Below are 19,021 nucleotides of genomic sequence, written 5' to 3' on the forward strand. Positions count from 1 at the left end.
TCCGCCTTTAAGCTGTTTAATTAGGACAATGGTGGAGGCATGCCTCCGTTGTCAAGCAGTTGGCTGGGATGGTTGGTGGAGTCAAGTTACTACCTGATGTGATGATGCTTAAATGTATAGTTGGAGTTGTGTAGTTGTGTCATGCATGATGCGGCTCAAAGTGAGAATGTCAGATGGTCCATACTAAAGCGACTGAAAAGAACCAATGAAACTTTAAAGGCTAAAAACACCTTCAGGTTTCTGAGTAGAATTGTCACAGTTGTCAAAGTACCTTTTAATAATTGTACGCCATTTTGGAATTCCCGACACAGCGGTGAGAGCATACTCTGGCAGTAATTGCTCAGCTCCTCCACTTCCTAGGTACACACAATAAGGAATTCATGAGCCATCGTCCAATTCACACACATCATCCAAGTGGAAATATAGTACCCAAAATGTTTGTCCATCCATCACATTGCAAAATACATATGTTGACTTCATCAATCCAGAAAGTGGAATGTTTGCCTCATCAGGAGCTAGCTCATTGTGCGCTTATCCGGTGTGTCATATCCCTGCCCCGACCGAGCTGCTGACCCCCAGCTACCTTAAACTGAAGGCGGCTATTTTTACTCTCAGGCTTCCTTCCAATCGCCAGGGGAGCTCCCATAATTCCGCCATGATGATCTTTAAATGGCGCCACATGTTGGCTTTCACACGCAAAACCTGATGGGAACAATCATTTATTTCATGCTGCAAAATCTCAATGACTCAACTGCTGGATCGCAATTTTGGAATATGAGGAGCATGAATACCACACGGAATTTTTAAAAATCCGATTGTGTACTGTTAGTTTTATGGACGTGGAGGATCTGCGTCCCCTTCTGAAGGTTTCTCAGTTTTGTTTTTTTTCCCCTCTTGCCCTCCTGGGGCTTAAGATCAGGGGGGATGTCGTAAATATTTGTCAACTGTGGGTAAGCAAAGACCTTTAAGACATTTCTGTGATTTACAGCGATATAAATACATTCGGCTTGACTTGACTCTGAGCCACGGTTTGTTTTTGTGTCAGAAAAATGTCATGGTAAACCACCGGAACAAAAAGAACAAAAAGTATGCATAGTGAAATCATAGTATCATAGTGCTGTGACTATAGCGAGACAACTGTAAATCAAACTAAAAGCAAACTGTGTATTTTGCAAAGCATTATGCATTGCATGATGGGTGGCCATAATGCCCCCAGTCTTCTGATACTAGACTCGCCCCTGCAATCAAGCATGCGGCGGCGAGGGAGGGAGGGAGGGAGGGAGGCGCACTGGAAGAGCACCAGCTGTTTTTTCTCGTAGGCGCACTGGCCCTTTAAGTGAGCGAGCCCCGTGTTTCCGATCGGCACCGTGACGTCACAGCAGTGCGGGACTCCAGCCTATCGTCGGTTTGTGAAGCCTGAACGCAATGGTCCTGCTTGCCTGCTTGCTTGCTTGTCTGCCTGCTTCACGAGGGACACTTTTGCACTCTCCCCTGAAATGCATCACAAGCCACAGGCGCTCGCTGCGGATTAAAAGGGAAACTTTTACGATGGACGGGGGAAAGTAGCGAGAGAAGCAGCAGCAGGAGCCGCAGCAGCAGCAGAAGCACGGTGACGACCAGCGAGCAGACCTTCCACTGCAAAGCGTAGATGCACTGCTGAAAAATATGCTCCAGCCGAGCTGCCTCCTCCCCGGCTTCAGTCGCGAATTGCCCGTCTTCTAAGCAGCTGTCCGAGACGATCTCCTCCGCTCCGCTCGGCTCGCTGGTTGATTTCTTACCTGTGAAGTTCGCCATCCGGTCCTCGACCCACCTGCGAGAGAGAGTCATGGCTGGAAAGCTGACAACAGCGCAAGGCGGCACAGGAATACTGCTGGTGACAGCCAACGTTGGATCCCTGTTCGAGGATGTGAGTTGCTCCGTCCGTCCGTTCGTGCCTTGCTTCTTCCCCTATAGCGCTCCCAGCGTTGTGCACGCACTTGTCTTTTGCTTGACGTTTTCAAAGACGCGGAACATATCGGCTTGTCACGACTCGCGCGTTTCAAGTCGCCCGCCTGACCGAGCCCGCGGGAGCCTCAACAGCAACGCTCTCGCGCATAAACACGCGAGGCTGTCATAGTTTTCAAACACCCACCGGGTCTTTAGCTTGTACGTTTCCTGTTGTTTGCCATGGCCCACTTTCACTCATCTGCATGTGTCAGGCGCGTATCTAAAGGATGAAGATGTCAGACTGACTGTCAGGAGATCCACAACACAAGCCCACGTTGTTTGGGTTTGGCAACGCTAAAAAAAAACTCATCCATTTTTGGTCTAGGACACTTCTAGAAGGGTTTGATTTGGATGCTATCAAGATCTAAAAGCATTTCACTTTTGGAGCAAACAGCAATGTGGTTTGTCTTGCCATTTCTAGAATTCAAATTCAACCAAAATGTCCCCATTGAAGTCGTGCAAAACAAACAGCAATGTGGTTTGTCTTGCCATTTCTAGAATTCAAATTCAACCAAAATGTCCCCATTGAAGTCGTGCAAAACATCAAGCTTGATGCAAAGGCTTGACTTCAGACCATGACTTTTTGCTTTTTGGGCTTTGGGACTTGGAAAACGGAATTTACACACATCTTGCATGGACTGATTTGTTCACAAATGGGATGTTTAGCTTCCGCTGTATGACATTGTTATTGTTTTGAGACTTGACAGCTTTTTTTTTTTTTTATGCCTTTGTGACATTGACATTGTTGTGTTTGGCAAACTTTAGTGTCACTTTCAGTTGTGTTAGCAGTGTGTGTCCCTTTTTGTTATACTACAGATCAGATGGAAGAGTTCCCCCTCCTATGAATATGCCGCCTCTCAACTCAGCTTTGAATGTCTGGTGGATTTTTCTCCCCCAGACGTTGAAAAGACTCAAGCCCAAATGGTCCTGAGAGTTTGTTTGTGTTGGTTGAGTGAGTGTGTTCTATTTATAGCTCCTGGTGTGTTGATCCCCCTTCAGTCACAGTTGAATGAAGTCTTTGTAGAGTTGGATTCCAAATTTAGGTCTGCTCACGAGAAGTGTCATGTGAGACCCCAAGACACAAAGAGGCCATCTGAATTTGCTCAGAACTTCCTCGGATTTTATTCAGTGAGACGTTGTCGACGCAGATGCAATCGTTTGTGGACAAAAAGTTCTTTTTTCGCCGGATGTACAGAACTCCAACAATTCACTACTGACCTATTCCAGATTCTTAGTCAACGCTTGTGAAAATGTCACCCATGTGAGATGTTTAGAAATGCATGTTGAAAGGCGAGCTACTCAAACTTTCAACTGAACCTCATTCCATGACTTCATAGTTTGTTGAACTAAAGGAGAACGTTTTATGATTGAAAGCACGTTAAAGTCGAACTTAGTGTTCCCTGACATGAATTTAAGTTACTGCCTATGGATGTTTATTTTTTTTAATTGTTATTTGCCTAGTGGCCTGTTATGACTTTTTATGACTACTATTCAAAATACTCCATGGAGACTGTCACTCAGTGCTTCCATTTGTTTTCCCTACTTTTCTTTTCTCTGTATGAAAGTCACAGGACCATTATGGGGGGGTGACCCTGGAGTTTTCTGCCTTCAGAGGTAGTAGCAGAGCTGATGCCGATGCGAGCGGGATGCCAACTCTGTGTAGGAAACTTGAACACTGAATTGTTTTTCCCACCCTGAACGCAATTGTAGCTTTCCTCTGTTCGACCAGATGCCGGCATTGTCAAACATCTGCCGTAATTATGCAATTGCGTCGTTGTGGGAAAGCTCACAAGGTTGTGGCAAGAATACCGCGTTGCTGAGTTACGAGTCGGTGATACAACGCAGACATTCTGCAGGATCTCGGTGTTAAGAGTCCTTTTCCTTGATGATGCCTTCTAAGATTCTTTTGTGCTTTTCATCTTGCGTGTAGTAAGGGACAAACGTCACGGAAGAGGGGTGGAAGGCTTTGTTTAAAAAAATAAATAAAATAAACCGAGCAGGCCACACTAATGCATCTGAAATGATATGAATAATGATGATGTTGTAGTAGTACAACAGTTAAGACTGTGACTAAATGACTGTTTTGATTCTGAAGCGTGTTACCAAATGGAAAGATTTGTCAAACACAGGTGAGATGTGCTATTTTGGTGTTCTCTATGGCGCACCAACTTTCAGCCAGGCCTTGCAGGCATTTCCCACAGTCATGTCCAAGTTGAAAGGGTTAGATGAACATTTCCTTCCATAATATTCCAATAAATATGGAACTGTATATTTGAATGTTCTGCTTGTAATTTTGCTGCTCAGTGACAAAATTTGGAGAGTTTGCGTAGACATCAGCCTGTTTTCACATTTGTTGAGTGAGCAAGGTATAGAGAAAATAATCGACACACTTCTATTGGAGTGTCATTTATTTGTGATATATGTACAGAAGCGAGATCCTTGAGATAGGAGTGACCCGACACTTTCGAGCAGCCGTTTGGGCGATTTATTTTTTTGCTTTGACTTGAGATATGAGTGCTGTGTGATGACTCAATTGAACTCGCAATGAGAAGCTTTTTGGCAATTAGGGAGCAAGCCATCAGAAAGAGTTGTCATGCTTTAATGCCGCACCCAGTTGAAGTCTCTTGTCACACTAAACATAAAACAGACAATTGCATCTATTATGTTTGAGTCAACCACAGCTTTGCCTTAGGAAAGTCTACTTGGCTTGACTCTAAAAAAAAAAAAACAATGCAAAATGTCACTTGGAGTAGTACTAGTCTTATTAGTGTGTCTGCACGACGGTATTAGACTGCCCCCTGGTGGCCAATACAGGCGCACCAGTAGGAGCAGCACAATGAGCTGAATTTCAGTAATAAATCATCATTCACACACTTTATTTCTTTACAATCTATTTTATTGTGAATACTTTATGTTTCCAAAGTACATTATTTAAGAACACAAAATTTTTGTCATTTAAAAACAAAACCACATTTTTGTTTCTTTCGTGGCTAATGTCAATGTTACAGAAAATAATTAACGTGCAGTACAATCGACGCCAATCCTGCCTTTATCCGATAACACCGTGAAAACATGCACGTACGCGTGATTGAGATGAATCCAAATTTCAATGCATCTATCTATCTATCCTCACCTTTCAACAGGCTTCTCCAGTTCATCAACAGCCCTGTAGTGTGTGTGCGCACCAAAATGCACGTGTGTGTTTCCTTTCACTTGTCTTATCACACTGCTCTTTGCACTTGGTCTTCCCCCAGCAACAATTAAGTCTCCACTGTGAATAGCTCCAAACAATGCAACGTCTCTCAATCTCTATTTTTATATTTCACCTCGGAGTCAACAATAGCTCTGTCTCGGGCGTTCTGCTCGAAATAATGTTGTTCTGAAAATGCTTTGATAGTAGTGTGTATAACTCACAGTTTGAATCCAAGCACCCATGGAGAGGCATTATGGAGCGCTGCGATGTGAAAATGACGATTGTTACGTTTCGCATGTGTCAGTGTGTTGAGAGGCTTTTGAAATACTTCACACTTGGCAAGCGTGGCCATTTGCCAGATTTGCCATTTGGCTGTCAGTTCATCTTGTGGACTCCCTGGCCAGGCCACACATCAGCCAAATTTGACAACAACTCAGAAAGGAACTCATTTGCCAATTAGGCTCTGACAGTAATTGGCCTTCCCCCCCCCCCCCCCCCGCCAAACATCCGAATCGTCCTTTAAAAAAAGAAAATCTATATCGCTCTGTTTGGCCCGTATCATACGTTTGTTATTTGTCAAGTACGGTTGCAAACCTGGTCAAACTGCTTTTGTCAACGTCCTGCCCAAGCCCGTTTTAATAAGGTTGCTTGTATGATAGAAGCACCCGTCTTTCCTGTACCACGGAAGCCCAAGATGTCATTTGAAGCTGTCCAATTCACATAAAACAGGACACTTATTTTTTATTTTTATTTTTACAAGCTCTGGCATCTGTTTGGTGCATCTGGCTTGTAAAGTAAGTGGAAAATGACGAGTTTGTTGTGTCACAGCTTCATTACAAATCACCTCAGAAATGAACCGCTTCAAGTTTAGGCGAATCCTTTGTGGTGCTTTTCTTGAGTCACAATTGAGTAGATATCAATTTCCCAACTTCTTGTCACGATTTCTGTACGGATGGGTCGGCGACCGGTTCAGGGTGCACGCTGAAACAAGTTAGTACGGCTTCCAGCACATCTGAGACCTGGATAAAGGTTAGGTGGTGTAGAAAAGGAATGGATACATCATTGAGTATATCATCGGAATGGGGTAGTTGTCTGTTTTTTTTTATTTGGTGCCATTTCACGGAACAAGAAACTCTCCATTCTCATTTGGTATGTTCGGATTCCTCTTTGTAATTGCAAATACATAAGTGTCTGACGCATGCAGAAAATGTGATGTCTGTGAAAGAGCGTCACGCAGAGGCAAAGTTCCTGTCCCAGAGCAAACAGGATGCTGTGTGCATGAGAGTGATGTGAGATAAGAATAGATGACAGCAAAAAGAACAGAAATTGCATTAAACCAACGGCGGCGGATAGAATAGCCAAGATGGGAAGTCACAGTAACGGCCACTTCAAATTTCCTCTGCTGCTGTGCACACATGAAGAAAACGAATTGGTGACACGTCTGTTTGTATTTTGTTTTCGGGCCCTGGGAAATCAGCTAAACTTTGGTCCGGGATGGGGTCACTTCAACCGCTGACCCCAATAACGTTTTTCTCACTTGATGAATGATCTTGGTATCTTACCACAAGTACAAACTACAAGTCAAGCTTAAAAGAAACGGAATATCTAAGACTTCATTGGAATTCAGACTCTCCTTACTATGAATCATGATGTATACATTTGGATAGTAACAAGGTTCCTTGAGAACCACACAAACAATTTGTATGTGAAATCAACTGTTTGTACAGTTTGAAACTTGCTGCACGGTTGTGTCATTGTTGTCATCAAGTATTTGCTCCTCCAATATCCCCCGAGCAAAGTTTGCTTCTTCAGTGTGTTGCCAATGCTCTTTGCAAGACACCATTGGTTTAGCCAGAAGATAAGAACTCATGGAATAGCGTCCAGTCCATTCTTCCTCAGCCATACCTTTTGAATTTTCATCTTCTGGATTGAATTCCGACTGCAGAGGCATTGCTGAAGACGGCGGCAATGGAATAGCTGAGAAAAAAAATAAAATGTACGTTGTTGAGTAACACATGGCAGAGGTGTGAGTGGGAGAGCTCAAAGCAGTCAGATACTACAAATGACTCGCACGGCTCTTTCCAACCCTGCTGCGGATTGCACAACACCAACCGACTGATTTTTACGCAAGAGATGCGATCGCGTCGTAAACATTTCGGACGTTTCAAATCCTGCATCTTTTGAATTGGAGTACCGTAATTTTCGGACTATAAGTCGCGTTTTTTTTCATAGTTTGGGTGGGGGGGGCGACTTATACTCAGGAGCGACTTATATACATATATATGTTTTTTTTCCCACTTTTTTGGGCATTTTATGGCTGGTGCGACTTATACTCCGGTGCGACTTATAGTCCGAAAAGTACGGTAAGTCTTGCAGCCCAGAGTAGTACAAGACATTGAAGCCACGCACCCACGCAGCTTTGTTGTGGCTGTTGTAATTTCCTGTATTCTGATGACATACATATCGTTGACACAAATCGCAAGTGACTGCACACTAAAATGGGTGTGTGAAGCTAATTTACCGACACACACATCACTCCACTACCATTTGCGTTTTGCACAATGTTTCGTTTACACAATGGTCGGAACTGCCATAAGATTGTTGTTTTTGATGGAGCAACAGTCCAATTTCCCCAAATCTCAACTATCTATTTTTTTAAATCAGACCCAACACCAATGCTGGCTGCCTGCACACTCTGATTTCAATCAGCACAATCATTACCGAAGTGATTTCCACTTAGTTTCAATATGTTGGATTAGGAAATCTGATCCTAATTTGATTTGATTGGACTTCCTCTATTTATGAAGATGATAAAACTTGATATAAGATCACGTTACACTTGATTCAGCCTTGATTAAGTGACTTGCTCATGGAGACTTGAAGGTTAAGACTTGATCCGTTCACATATTTGACATGATCCCACCTTTGGTGCATCTTGTGGGAATATGAGACATTTCTCAAAGCAGCAGTAAGGAATGAACATTTCTTATACATTTTGAATCCAGCTAATAACAGGATAGCAGGCGTGGGACAATTCAAAGCACTTTCAAGGTCCTCCTCCTCAAGGATGACATTTCCCAGGAGCTTATCTCATCTCTGGTGATTTGTTCCAATGCATTTTAATGAGCCTCTTCGGGTTCCCGAACACTGCGTGACACGTCTGAATCTGACTAGGACCCGACCATGGCACAAAAGTTGCCATCTCTCATTTTGACAGATGCCTCGGAATAAAACAAAAGTTGTCACAGCGTCCAATCAGTTTATTCCTGTCATATTTCTTCTGCTGACCTCCTTCCGTCTTCTAATTTGCTCCAGTGTCCTCCAATCTAGGCAAGGTATTTTTAGGCAGCTGCCTATGCCTGTGAGAGCCAATGACCTTGTTTCAAAAATGTCATTTACATTCTCCACATGTTTTTCTCATTCCTAATTCCTTTTGTAAATTAAATCCATCACTTCTGTTTGATGAAGAAAGAGACATCTGAGCGTTAGGAAATATTTTTTGGGTTGCAGCTAATCAACTCTATTTGATTAAATTCTTCCACCCTGAATTCACACAAACACATACAGCATCCGGGCCCAGACTTTGATTGAAGTAGGCCATTAAGTTAGAAACAGGAGTGAAAACTAGGTGGCTGAGGGTGCCAGAGGAGGAAGTGGAGGTGTACAGTCTTGGGATGCCATGGGTTTATTTTTACCTCTTGGAGTGTAGCCTCCCTCTCTAATTAACTGCAAATGACATCCTGATAAGCACCATGGGTAGCCATCCAAGTCTCCAAAGACAAGTGGCACTCAATGGCTTTTCTATCAGACGGACTCGCTCTCCAGGGCCGGGCCGGGGCCTCGAGCTGCCTACTGGGCTTCATCTGAGCCTCCGCGGCAAGGTCAACATCTGTTCCACCGAAGCTGGGTCAGCCTACATCTGAGCATGCTGGAAAGTACTGGGAATCATGCTGCAAGAGTTTTTTTCTCCCCCCTCCTGACTTCATGTTGGTCGAGCATGCTATATATTCCACAGGGACAATTTTAGGGTCATCAGCAGCGTCCTTTTATAGCCTGGCACCCTGCGAGTTTGATTCTTGCAAGGTTCATTCTGAATTTGCAGAAATATTGATTTCAATGCGGAAGAAAAGCTGTCAGTCGAAACCTCATTTGACTTGAAATACCATGCTCCTAACCACAAGTTCTCCGCATGCACCATAGGGTTCATGAGCACCGACCGACTCCATATTCTCTGGCACGTCACAATATAGCGAAAACAAAAAGCGGTCGGTCATCCAGGTGATCACTTTCTTGTATTACTCGGTGTCTCTGTGCTAGTTTTTCCCCTCTATTTCTCTTCCTCTGTTCATGTGACTAATGACAAGGTCCAGCGCTCATGTCCTTATATAGCGCTACAATACGTGCTGTCGGATCTGGCTGAAGCTTGGACGATGGTGCGTGCGCTCACAAATCCACCTTTTCAACCTCATCGCAAAATGCAGAGATGAGACGGATTCTTTCCGAATGGATCTTTTGCCAGGTTTCGTGGGATATCCTGACATTTTGCATCTCTAGCAAAGGTCCTGCTTTCATGAATTGAGGTCTTGCTTCAAGCTCCTACTTGTGTCACTTTTATACTTGTGCAACTTACAAGCATCGTTTGATCATTCAAAGACATCTGGAGCATTTGACACAAGAACTCACGCACACACACACACACACACACACACACACACACACACACACACACACACACACACACACCAACTCATGCATTCATGTACACACAACTGCGGCTCGTCAGAGCGAGTTATGGACAGAGGAAGATGTCTCCTTAAATGGTACAGTAGACAGCCCAGGGCCCTGACTCTTTTCCCGTAGCACAGTGGAAATCAAGTCCGGTTTTCAGAATCGCCTTTTAAAGTGGAAAGAAAGAGAGAAGCCGCTACGATGATACAGGCATAGCGAAATAAGGTCAAAGAAGTGGCAGGGGGGAAGCTTGATGGCTTAACGTGACTAGTCTCCAGGAACGTATCTCCTGTTGCTTTTTCCCCCCCCACTTTGCACCAGCAGGTGTCTTGCCTGTCAAAAGAAATCCTACCCAATTGGAAAATCATCATGAATGATTATTTTATTGACCGTTTGTTTCTTCTCCTTGCAGCCTGACAATCTACAGAAAACGTGGCTGAAGGAGTTTTACCAGGTACGTATGGCTGACCTCGACACATATGGCACACACATGGCATTAAAACAGCTGAAAACTGTTCCAAAATATATCTATCTATATATTAGGAGACAAATTCCCTCCTTGATAATTCCCTGATGAAAATGATTTCCAATGTTGTATTTTTGCGCTCCAGAATTCTGCTACCATGCATGGTCCAAATGCAAATTTCACATTTCTGTTATCCCAAATGAATTAATTCAACAAGTTTGGACTGCAAACCAAATGTAAACTAAGGCCCCGGTCCCAATTGTGGTCTGACTCGCCTTGTACACACAATGCTTGATTGACGTCCCTCTATTTGGCCTTAAGTGTATAGACGAATACCATGTCTCAACTATCCAAATATTGCCACAGGAAAACAATATGGAGACTTGTCAGTTTTTCACATATTGCTGCAAATATTTGCCTCGCATGCATTCGAATAACTGCATATTGCTAACTGTACACAAGATAATGATGTCATTAGTTACCTGTCAAGCTAGCTTTGTTGTTTACTTTTCCGCGGCGCTACATGTCTATTACTTATGTCATGTTGTCACCACGCAAACGGCATCGTCGAATGAATCCGATTGGGAACCGGAACGCCGACTGTAAAATAATTCACAAACATCACGGGAAACACAACTGAGCATGCCCGGTCGGGGTCCGGTCTTTCTCCATGTGTCCGTTGGGAAAATACCACCATATATCATATTTAACATTGCAATATGTTATATCAATAATTCTCGTCAGGTATGGTAACTGTGTCAAGCGGCGGCGTTCGCTATTGCAACGTGCACTGGTTGCATTATGGGAGAGCAAGCTTACACATCTTAGAGAAAAGCCTAACATCACTTCATGTTTGCATAGTGGGGGGGAAGGAGCAGGAGGGAGGGGGTGAAGGAATGCACGAGAAGAGCACGAAGAGGGAGCGTGAGGTGCGGCCTGGGTGATTCAGGCCGGCCTGCCAGCCAGCCAGCTCTACGCTGCTCCCGGCTGACGTCATGGAAAAACGCATGACTCTCAACTTGTGCGTGGTGGCCGGGAAAAAAAACCCTCAACGGCAACTCGACTAAAATCAGCCACGGGAAATAAATCATCGTGGTCCATGCATGCACAATACGCTTATTGTATCCTCTGGCTTAACGTGAATCTCTTACAGCTGCATCTGTTCTATTTTGGAAAAGAAATGGGCTGTTTCGTGAGAGAGAACATTTCCCAAGCAAAAAAAGAGGCTTGATTATAATGGCCGCTGTTTTTGGGTCGTCACCTTGCTGCATAAACCAAGATTGTTTGGCCAGTATCAGATTCAGACGGGCTGCGGCCGGTGGGTGAGTTTCGGGCCCGGGCTTCCAGTGACCAATTGAATATTCTAGGTAATAATAATTGTCAATGTCAAAATGTCCTATTTTTCCCCCCCACAAATGTATACTTTTGCCCACTCCAAAGAAAAAGGAAGAAAAAAAAATCGAAAGGGTGCAAATAAACAAGTATTATACAAGCAGTAGAATTTTACAAATTCATTTGACGCGGCGCGCCTGCACGTCTTTATGCGGCGGCGTATTTTCTTTTGAAAACGACCCTGCTTCTCCCGCCAAATCGAGGTAAAACAATGAGTTAGGGCTCACTTTGAAACACAAGCTGCTAGATGCAGTTGCCAGTCAATCCACGGTGACTGACCAATAAGGAAAGGCTTGCTTATTTTCAATGTGCCCTCTGAGGTTCCTATGCAACGTCCTGGAAAATAAACCAGACAAGCTGTTAAAGTGGCTTTTATCGACTTGCAACTGTAGCAAAGGTCACAGTGTGCCGCCACCCTGTTTAAACCTCCGCTCCTCCTCCTCCCCATATTGATATACTTGGAGTCTGGCTGTATATGCTAACTCAGATAAAGTGAGGGAATTCCTCAGAAGAATGGAACTCCTTCACTTTCTGACACGGACTGGTGACGTATCTGCCGCCTTTAACAATGCAGTGGTATCCCTTTTATGATGGAACAGTTTGTTATTTTGCATTTTTATTTATTTTGATTTATAGTTTATTATTTTTTATTGATTTATTTCTATTTTGCAACAGTGGAGTTTTGTCTTGTTTTTTTAAAGTCCTGCACTGTATTTGAAATGATAAAGCAATACATTCATTTTAGAACATTTATATTGGTTTTTTTTTTATTGCAGAACTTTAGTAAAGTTAGGGGTGATGCCAATAGTAGCCTGTTTATAGTCAATTTCCTTTTTTGTCTCCTCCTTGATTTTGATCAATTCATTCATTAACCAATCTTCCGAAGCGCTTCTCCTCCTCATCCGCTTAGCGTGCTCGAGCCAACCCAGCAATCTTTGGAGGATGCTTGGCGGAGTACGCTCTGAACTGGCCGCCAGCCAATGGCCAATTTTGATTAATTGTCAGAGCTATTTTTAAAACAGGAGGAGTGCCGGCCGGCCGGGTGTTGTGTATATAAACAGGATAGGATACTATCTCAAAATGGTGTCTATTTGGAATCGTGCTTTGAACACATTCTTTGCAAATGCAACATAAGCCAAGTCACACTAAACATTCTTATTGTAAAAAAATAAAATAAAAAAAATGGCTTGGTCTTTGTGTGCAAAGGCCTTGGGTAAATGGAGATCCGGCATTGGTCTGGTAGGGTAAATATTGATTTGCATTGTACCACACTCTTGAATAGGCAGTCACACGGCCCAAATTTGCATTGTCTGCATCATCACAGGCCAGTGATTGTGCCGGGTCTCCACATTCACTTCGGAAATGTCCAAATTGCAGGGATGTGTGTTGAAGGTCACCATGTGGTGTTTTGAATATTCATTGAATATGTTTAGATTTGACAGCACGTTTGCATTTCACACTTTTCAAATTCACCGATTTACATTTTTTCCCTGTGGAACCAATCCCTAGCTATTTACTAAAAAAAAAAACTATTATCAATTTTTGGCAGACAACCAATGTCTTCTCTGTTTGGATCCGTATTCCCTTTATTTCTAAGGGTAATTTAAGATTGGTTTAATAGATTTGCTGGATTTTCGTTTGACTGTGCTCTTCAGCATAGAAAATCAATGTGAGCTGCGCCGTCTGTCAAGGATGGACATGTTTAATGGACACTTAAAAGTCAACATTGTAATGAAATGTCTTTCTAGTGTTGTCGTGCGAGGGGGGAAATAGCATTAATTAACCGTGTCGGCTTTAGAATAATAAAATACATTTGTGTTGACTTTAGCCAAGGCCTGTTTGCCAAAGCGGGGCTAAATCTACATCCATCCAGGAAAGACAAATGGAGTGCAGCCGAAGGAGCCAAGAAGTCCACGTCAAGTCCCACCCTCCCCTGCTAATAGTTGCAAGCTTCTTGAGAATGCCCCCTTTCCCATTCCGAGCCCATAGGGCCACTCATCTTTCCAACTTTGAGCTGCTTTCGGCCTCCTCGCTCTCGGCTCGTTGAGATAAGTGACGAGGCAAGAGGTTGATGGAAAATCCATAGTGTTATTGCCGTACATAATTTCCATTTGATTGGGCCTAATGCATTGCTGAGGTGAGCTGCCTGTGAAGTATCAAGAATGGGTTAGGGTCCACGCAGCATTTATAGCTTCCTTGGCTCCCCCGAGCCAGCCACAACCCAACACCGGAGTGACATTGATGTAAAGCCTTGCCTGCCATCCGTCGGCCGACCTTGTGAGTGCCCGAGCGCTGTAAATCACTCTGTGCTATTGATTTTCCATTAGAGCTCGCTCGCCTGGCCTCTCCGCACACCTCAGACGGCATATTCACAAACACCTCCAAACGCTCAAGTGTGTCATAGCTAGCAAACCCATGACGGACTCCTTTTTTTTTTTTTTATCCTGAAATGCATTGCTAGGTGTTCGATTCTTGCTTAGCATTCCCCCCATGTTGTTGCAACAGGAGCTAACCCGCTTTTGGTTTATACGTCTGGACAAATATTGACATAGGCGCATCGGTCGCACCTTAATGTACATGCTTTCAGCAGCACCCGAGGCGAGGCGAGGCGAGGCGAGGCGAGGCGAGGCGAGGCACATCCCTAAGTAATGAGAAGTGAAAGCTCCGTGTTGCGCTTGTCACTAAGTCACTCCTGCTGTCGTTATCGAGACACGCGTGTACATTGCTGTGCTTGGATAGGCGACCATTCAAGCCGCCCAACATATAATACATATGTAATCAAATGTAATGGCCGAGGTTTGCTTTTTGCTGAGTGAGGTCCAGTTTTGACTCCTTCTTCTTTGTCTCTCTCTCTCTCTCGTTCCTTCCAGACAGTTCAGTCACATAAGCCTCATTTCTTAGCTGTGCACTGTCAAGAAGTGGGTGGCAAGAATTATGAGGCTTCCATGTCACACGTGGACACTTTTGTCAAGTAAGTCGAGTCCATTTCCACTCTTTTCTTTGGATGGAGAGAGAATATGGCCATTTGGATGACATGAGAGCACGACATTTTGATTTCAAAATTAAATCCAAGCCACTGCTTGAATGAGACTTTTGTCATCTTTTGACCAGAGAGCTGTTGTCCAGTGATGCCATGAAGGAGTACAGCAGAGCTCGTGTCTACCTCGATGAAAACTACAAGTCCCAGGAACATTTCACAGTAAGTCTACAAACACAACTCGATAACGTTATCGGTTGGTTGTACTGCTACTTGCAGATCCTGAACATGTTCTGATACACAGATTGTAACACTATTCTATAACCACAAGGTGGCAGTAGTGCTTTGAGAATCTATTTTTGCCTGGCCTAATTCCTCAAGATGTTTTCCTCATGACACAAGTGAAGGTGTATTTATATTTTTATTCATTGATTTTCCAAACAGTAAGATATGTACCTGCTCTACTTTGTTTCATTTTCTTCAGGAATGTGTATTTGGTATTCATAACGATTCCATTTTACAGAGTCAATAATGGCTTATTATCTGTGAGTGAATATATGTTTAGATGTCCAAGAAGTTAATCCAACTGATGGGAACTTTACAGTTAATAGTTCTCATATAATAACAGTATGTTTGTTCCAATTCTGGATATCGCGCGGCCCAAAAACTGAATTTCAAAATCAGGTCGCCCCACTAGCACACAAAAATAACAATGTACAAAACTGTAGGAATATAGCCGTAGAAATAAAAGAAAGACAAAATGTCTTTCAAACTACAAATGTACTGTACATGTCGTTGTCCTCTTGATGGAGCCAAAGACTCAAACTAGCTGGACTGAGTGAGGATTTTCCCTCTGTGGGTTTTTCTTTTTTTTTTTTTCCCCTTTCTACTATCCAACAGCCACTATTGTTAAGACATCATGGCTTCAAATATGTTTTTGTTACATTGAAGGCACCCTCTACTGGACACGAGTAGATTATGTCCCAAAAATAGTCATAATAGGTGGAAAACGTAGTGCGATCACATTGTGTGCGTGCGTGCGTGCGTGCGTGCTTGAGTGTTTGTTGAGCTGTGTGTGCTGGCCGATGTTCTCCAACACGTTTTCAGCATTTCCAACGCGCTTGGCTGCATCTCCACAAACGCTCATAAATCACCGTAGCCGCTGAGTCACATATGCTCTTTAAAAGAATATTACAAACGCTGGCCTTTTGGAAATGTAATTATGTGCCATTTCCTATATCCTGGCATTATGAGCTGTTTATTTCATAGTGTTTGTGTATAGATTAACCTTTTTTTGTTGTCTTTTTATTCTCATCAAATAGAGATGAGGGTTTGCTCTCGTCTCAGAGAATCGCTCTATGGAAAGAGAACGACGGCATGTCCTTTCCGTGCTGTTTGGATTGAAATTCAGGCAACAGTAAATATGAATAGACTCCTCAGTCTTCCTCACACAGGGCTTGCCATTTCGCCTCAAACACATCAGTCCTATTTGTTTTCGCAATCTTCGATTTCTCTCCTCGGTGCTGCGGGGATAATTGTTTGTTGTCTGTGCCACCTGTCAATTTTCACATCATGTCAGTGGGAAGTTTTCCTGCCTTCTTGTATTCCATATGCAGTTGCCTGCTGTTTTAGGAAGTGAATTGTTTGATTGAGTGCGAGTATGGAAATGTAGCCAGCGGGCCAGCGAGCAAGTGTGTGTTAAGATAAAGGTCAGCTTGTTTATTTGCTCTGTGTCGTGTGTGTGTGTGTGTGTGCAAGGGAACGCCTTTTTGACTCGGATTGACACATTTTCAAATGTGAGCTCCATTATAGCCAGAACACCTGATTTCCTTTTCATTGGAAAAAATCAATATTTGCAAGTGTCTCATTTAACAATGTTTTTTTTTCTAGTTTGAGAAAATGTATTTTTTTAATTTTATATGCTCTCACATTAGTAGTACAGAAAACAAAAATGAATTTTGATTCAGTTAATGATCTGGTCAGTATCATGTTGTCAATTTTCAACGTAAAAGCAAATGTTTTATTTTTTATTTCATAGAGAATTAATATTTACCGTTGACAAATGAAATGATGAGACAATTTAAAATGATAAAGACATCTAAACAATGACTCCCTTATCAAAAATCATCATCCACCAATGATAATCAATTAGTTGTCAATGAATGCACCTCTAATCTCATTGTGAGCGTATTTCCTCCTAATCCTAGACAACTCAAAACAAACGTAATGTAAATGCAACTAGATATTAATTCCTAAGAGATAAAGGACACACCACGGTGGCCGAGATCTTTTGAGTGACACGACTCCCCTAGGGCTGGGAGTGGACGCTGGGTTTTACAACCCGCGTTAAGGTATACAGCAGGTAAAATGTCAATTAGAAAGGCCTGCCCTGATAACTCAACTCCCAATCCACTTGTTCTCGCCCATTAATATTTATGGTGGGCTCGGCCCTGGACTTACATTTCATGTCATCTGAAATGATGGGCTCTAATGTCTCCCAATGTTTTGGACATCTTAATAGTTGCGCGGCCATGCCGTGCCAGCACAGCACAGCACAGCACACTCATTGGTGTCTTCAACCTCAGTTGTTCCAAAGCATTATAATGGCAAATTAAAAGCAACTGTGGTCTGCAGGACAGCAATGAGAGCAATGACAGAGAATAAATCAGCCTATGTGGCTTGACAGGATACAGACGATATATATCCTCCCGTGCTCCGTGTGTGTGTTTGTTTTTGTGTGTCTGTGATTGTGTGTGCCATTATCCGAGTAATAAACAGAGACTTAACTGTCTAACGGACACCTCTTAATCAATCAGTGGTTGGACAAGACTTCTTCCATTCAGTCTGTGTAGATGGACGCATTACAAGAATGATGCTTAAAAAATAAAAAAAGGGAATGTGCAAAATCAGAACTTCAAATCTAAAATTGAATGCACTATAAATGTGTTAGTATTGGCTGACTTTTATGAAAATGAATGTGTAATCCCTGTCATCAAAATCCTAATATTCAGAGCTAGGCATTGAGCAAATGTTATTTTTCTACAAGGGCTCCTTGCTGTAAAAAAAAAACAAACACCTTGTATTGACATCATCTTATTGTGTAGCGGAGATTTTAAAGAACTAATTGAAAGTAGTCGCTATTTGATTTGATCGCTACATCGTCCTCGGCACGTAATAATCCACGCTTCGACAACAGATCTGTCAGCAGATGCCCGTAGCTCAGATTCACTCGACTCTCGAGGTGAGTCCTTAATTTTGTTCCAGGCAGCATGCTGTAATGCAATCATCGGTACCGCCTTGCTCGGCTAAGAATTTATGAACACTTAGTGTCCTTCCCTCCCACCGTGCCGACGAGGCCTCCTCCGTACAGTACGCCTCCGGAATGTGTGTCGCTTGCATTTATCACCTTTTTAAACAGCCTCCTATATCACCCTCCTGTTCTGTTTTTACGGTAAAACAAAACTGGGCTGCGCGTCGAGATTATATACAGCCCCGCCCGCCCGCGTAAGAGAGAGTGGGGTCAAAGAGGGGGGGTCCCTGTGTACACTCTGTTGGTTTTACACACGGAGGTTAACTAGCAGAAGCCCCCTCCCAGCCTCATAAGCAGGTTCGAATATTGCAAACTAAATCCAAGCGAGCTCTTATTTCAATATGCTTCGAAGTACGCCGCCGGCTGAGGCCACTTGAATGGAGTCGCTCTGTAATATCGCTAAGCAATAACTCTCTTGGACCATCACTCATAGGCATAAGTGCATATGCCCCATGTCAAAGTGGAAGAAACACTCATGCAAACAGGCGCACTATCACACAGCCACTCATGACACCTTTTGAGCAACAATCGATGAATCTGCCATCACTTGAGTTATGTATGCCCTTAAGGGAGAAGGCACTGACTCTAAAAATATTCCCAGAAATGGATATATAATGAATGGCTACGGAATAGGAGTGGGCCAGCGGCGGCACGGCGAGGTAGTGGTTAGCACAAATTGGAATCTCTGCTCCAGCCTTCCTTTGTAGAGTTCTTCCGGTGCTGCCCCTAGTGATGGGAGAATGAAGCTTCACATTTGCTTCATGAACCCATTGTTGTATTTTTTGACCCCCTCAAGGTGGCACCGTTGCTTTCAGCCCATTGTTAAATAGTGTGCCATCTAGAGGAGTCAAAAAACACCACTGGTTCATAAACCCAATTTGAAGCTTCATTTTCCCATCACGAGCTGTCCCTTACGGGATTACCGCGGGTCGGTTCCTTACACAAAAACTCCACCGATAATGTCGTTAT

General features: G+C 43.3%; 1 protein-coding gene across 2 annotated transcripts in view; it reads left to right on the forward strand.

The window, feature by feature from the left end:
* The first annotated feature begins 1,400 nt into the window (after positions 1-1,400).
* LOC133158178 (inositol polyphosphate-5-phosphatase A-like) overlaps positions 1,401-19,021 on the forward strand; it is a 73,889-nt gene continuing 56,268 nt past the window's right edge. For both annotated transcript variants that reach the window (XM_061285173.1, XM_061285172.1), the window contains exons 1-4: positions 1,401-1,906; positions 10,320-10,361; positions 14,636-14,736; positions 14,877-14,964. In XM_061285173.1, the coding sequence (XP_061141157.1) occupies positions 1,826-1,906; positions 10,320-10,361; positions 14,636-14,736; positions 14,877-14,964 (312 nt within the window). In that variant the 5' untranslated portion in view covers positions 1,401-1,825. The remainder of the gene's footprint in view (positions 1,907-10,319; positions 10,362-14,635; positions 14,737-14,876; positions 14,965-19,021) is intronic.

This window comes from Syngnathus typhle, linkage group LG8 (assembly GCF_033458585.1).
Source record: "Syngnathus typhle isolate RoL2023-S1 ecotype Sweden linkage group LG8, RoL_Styp_1.0, whole genome shotgun sequence".
Lineage (NCBI taxonomy): Eukaryota > Metazoa > Chordata > Actinopteri > Syngnathiformes > Syngnathidae > Syngnathus > Syngnathus typhle.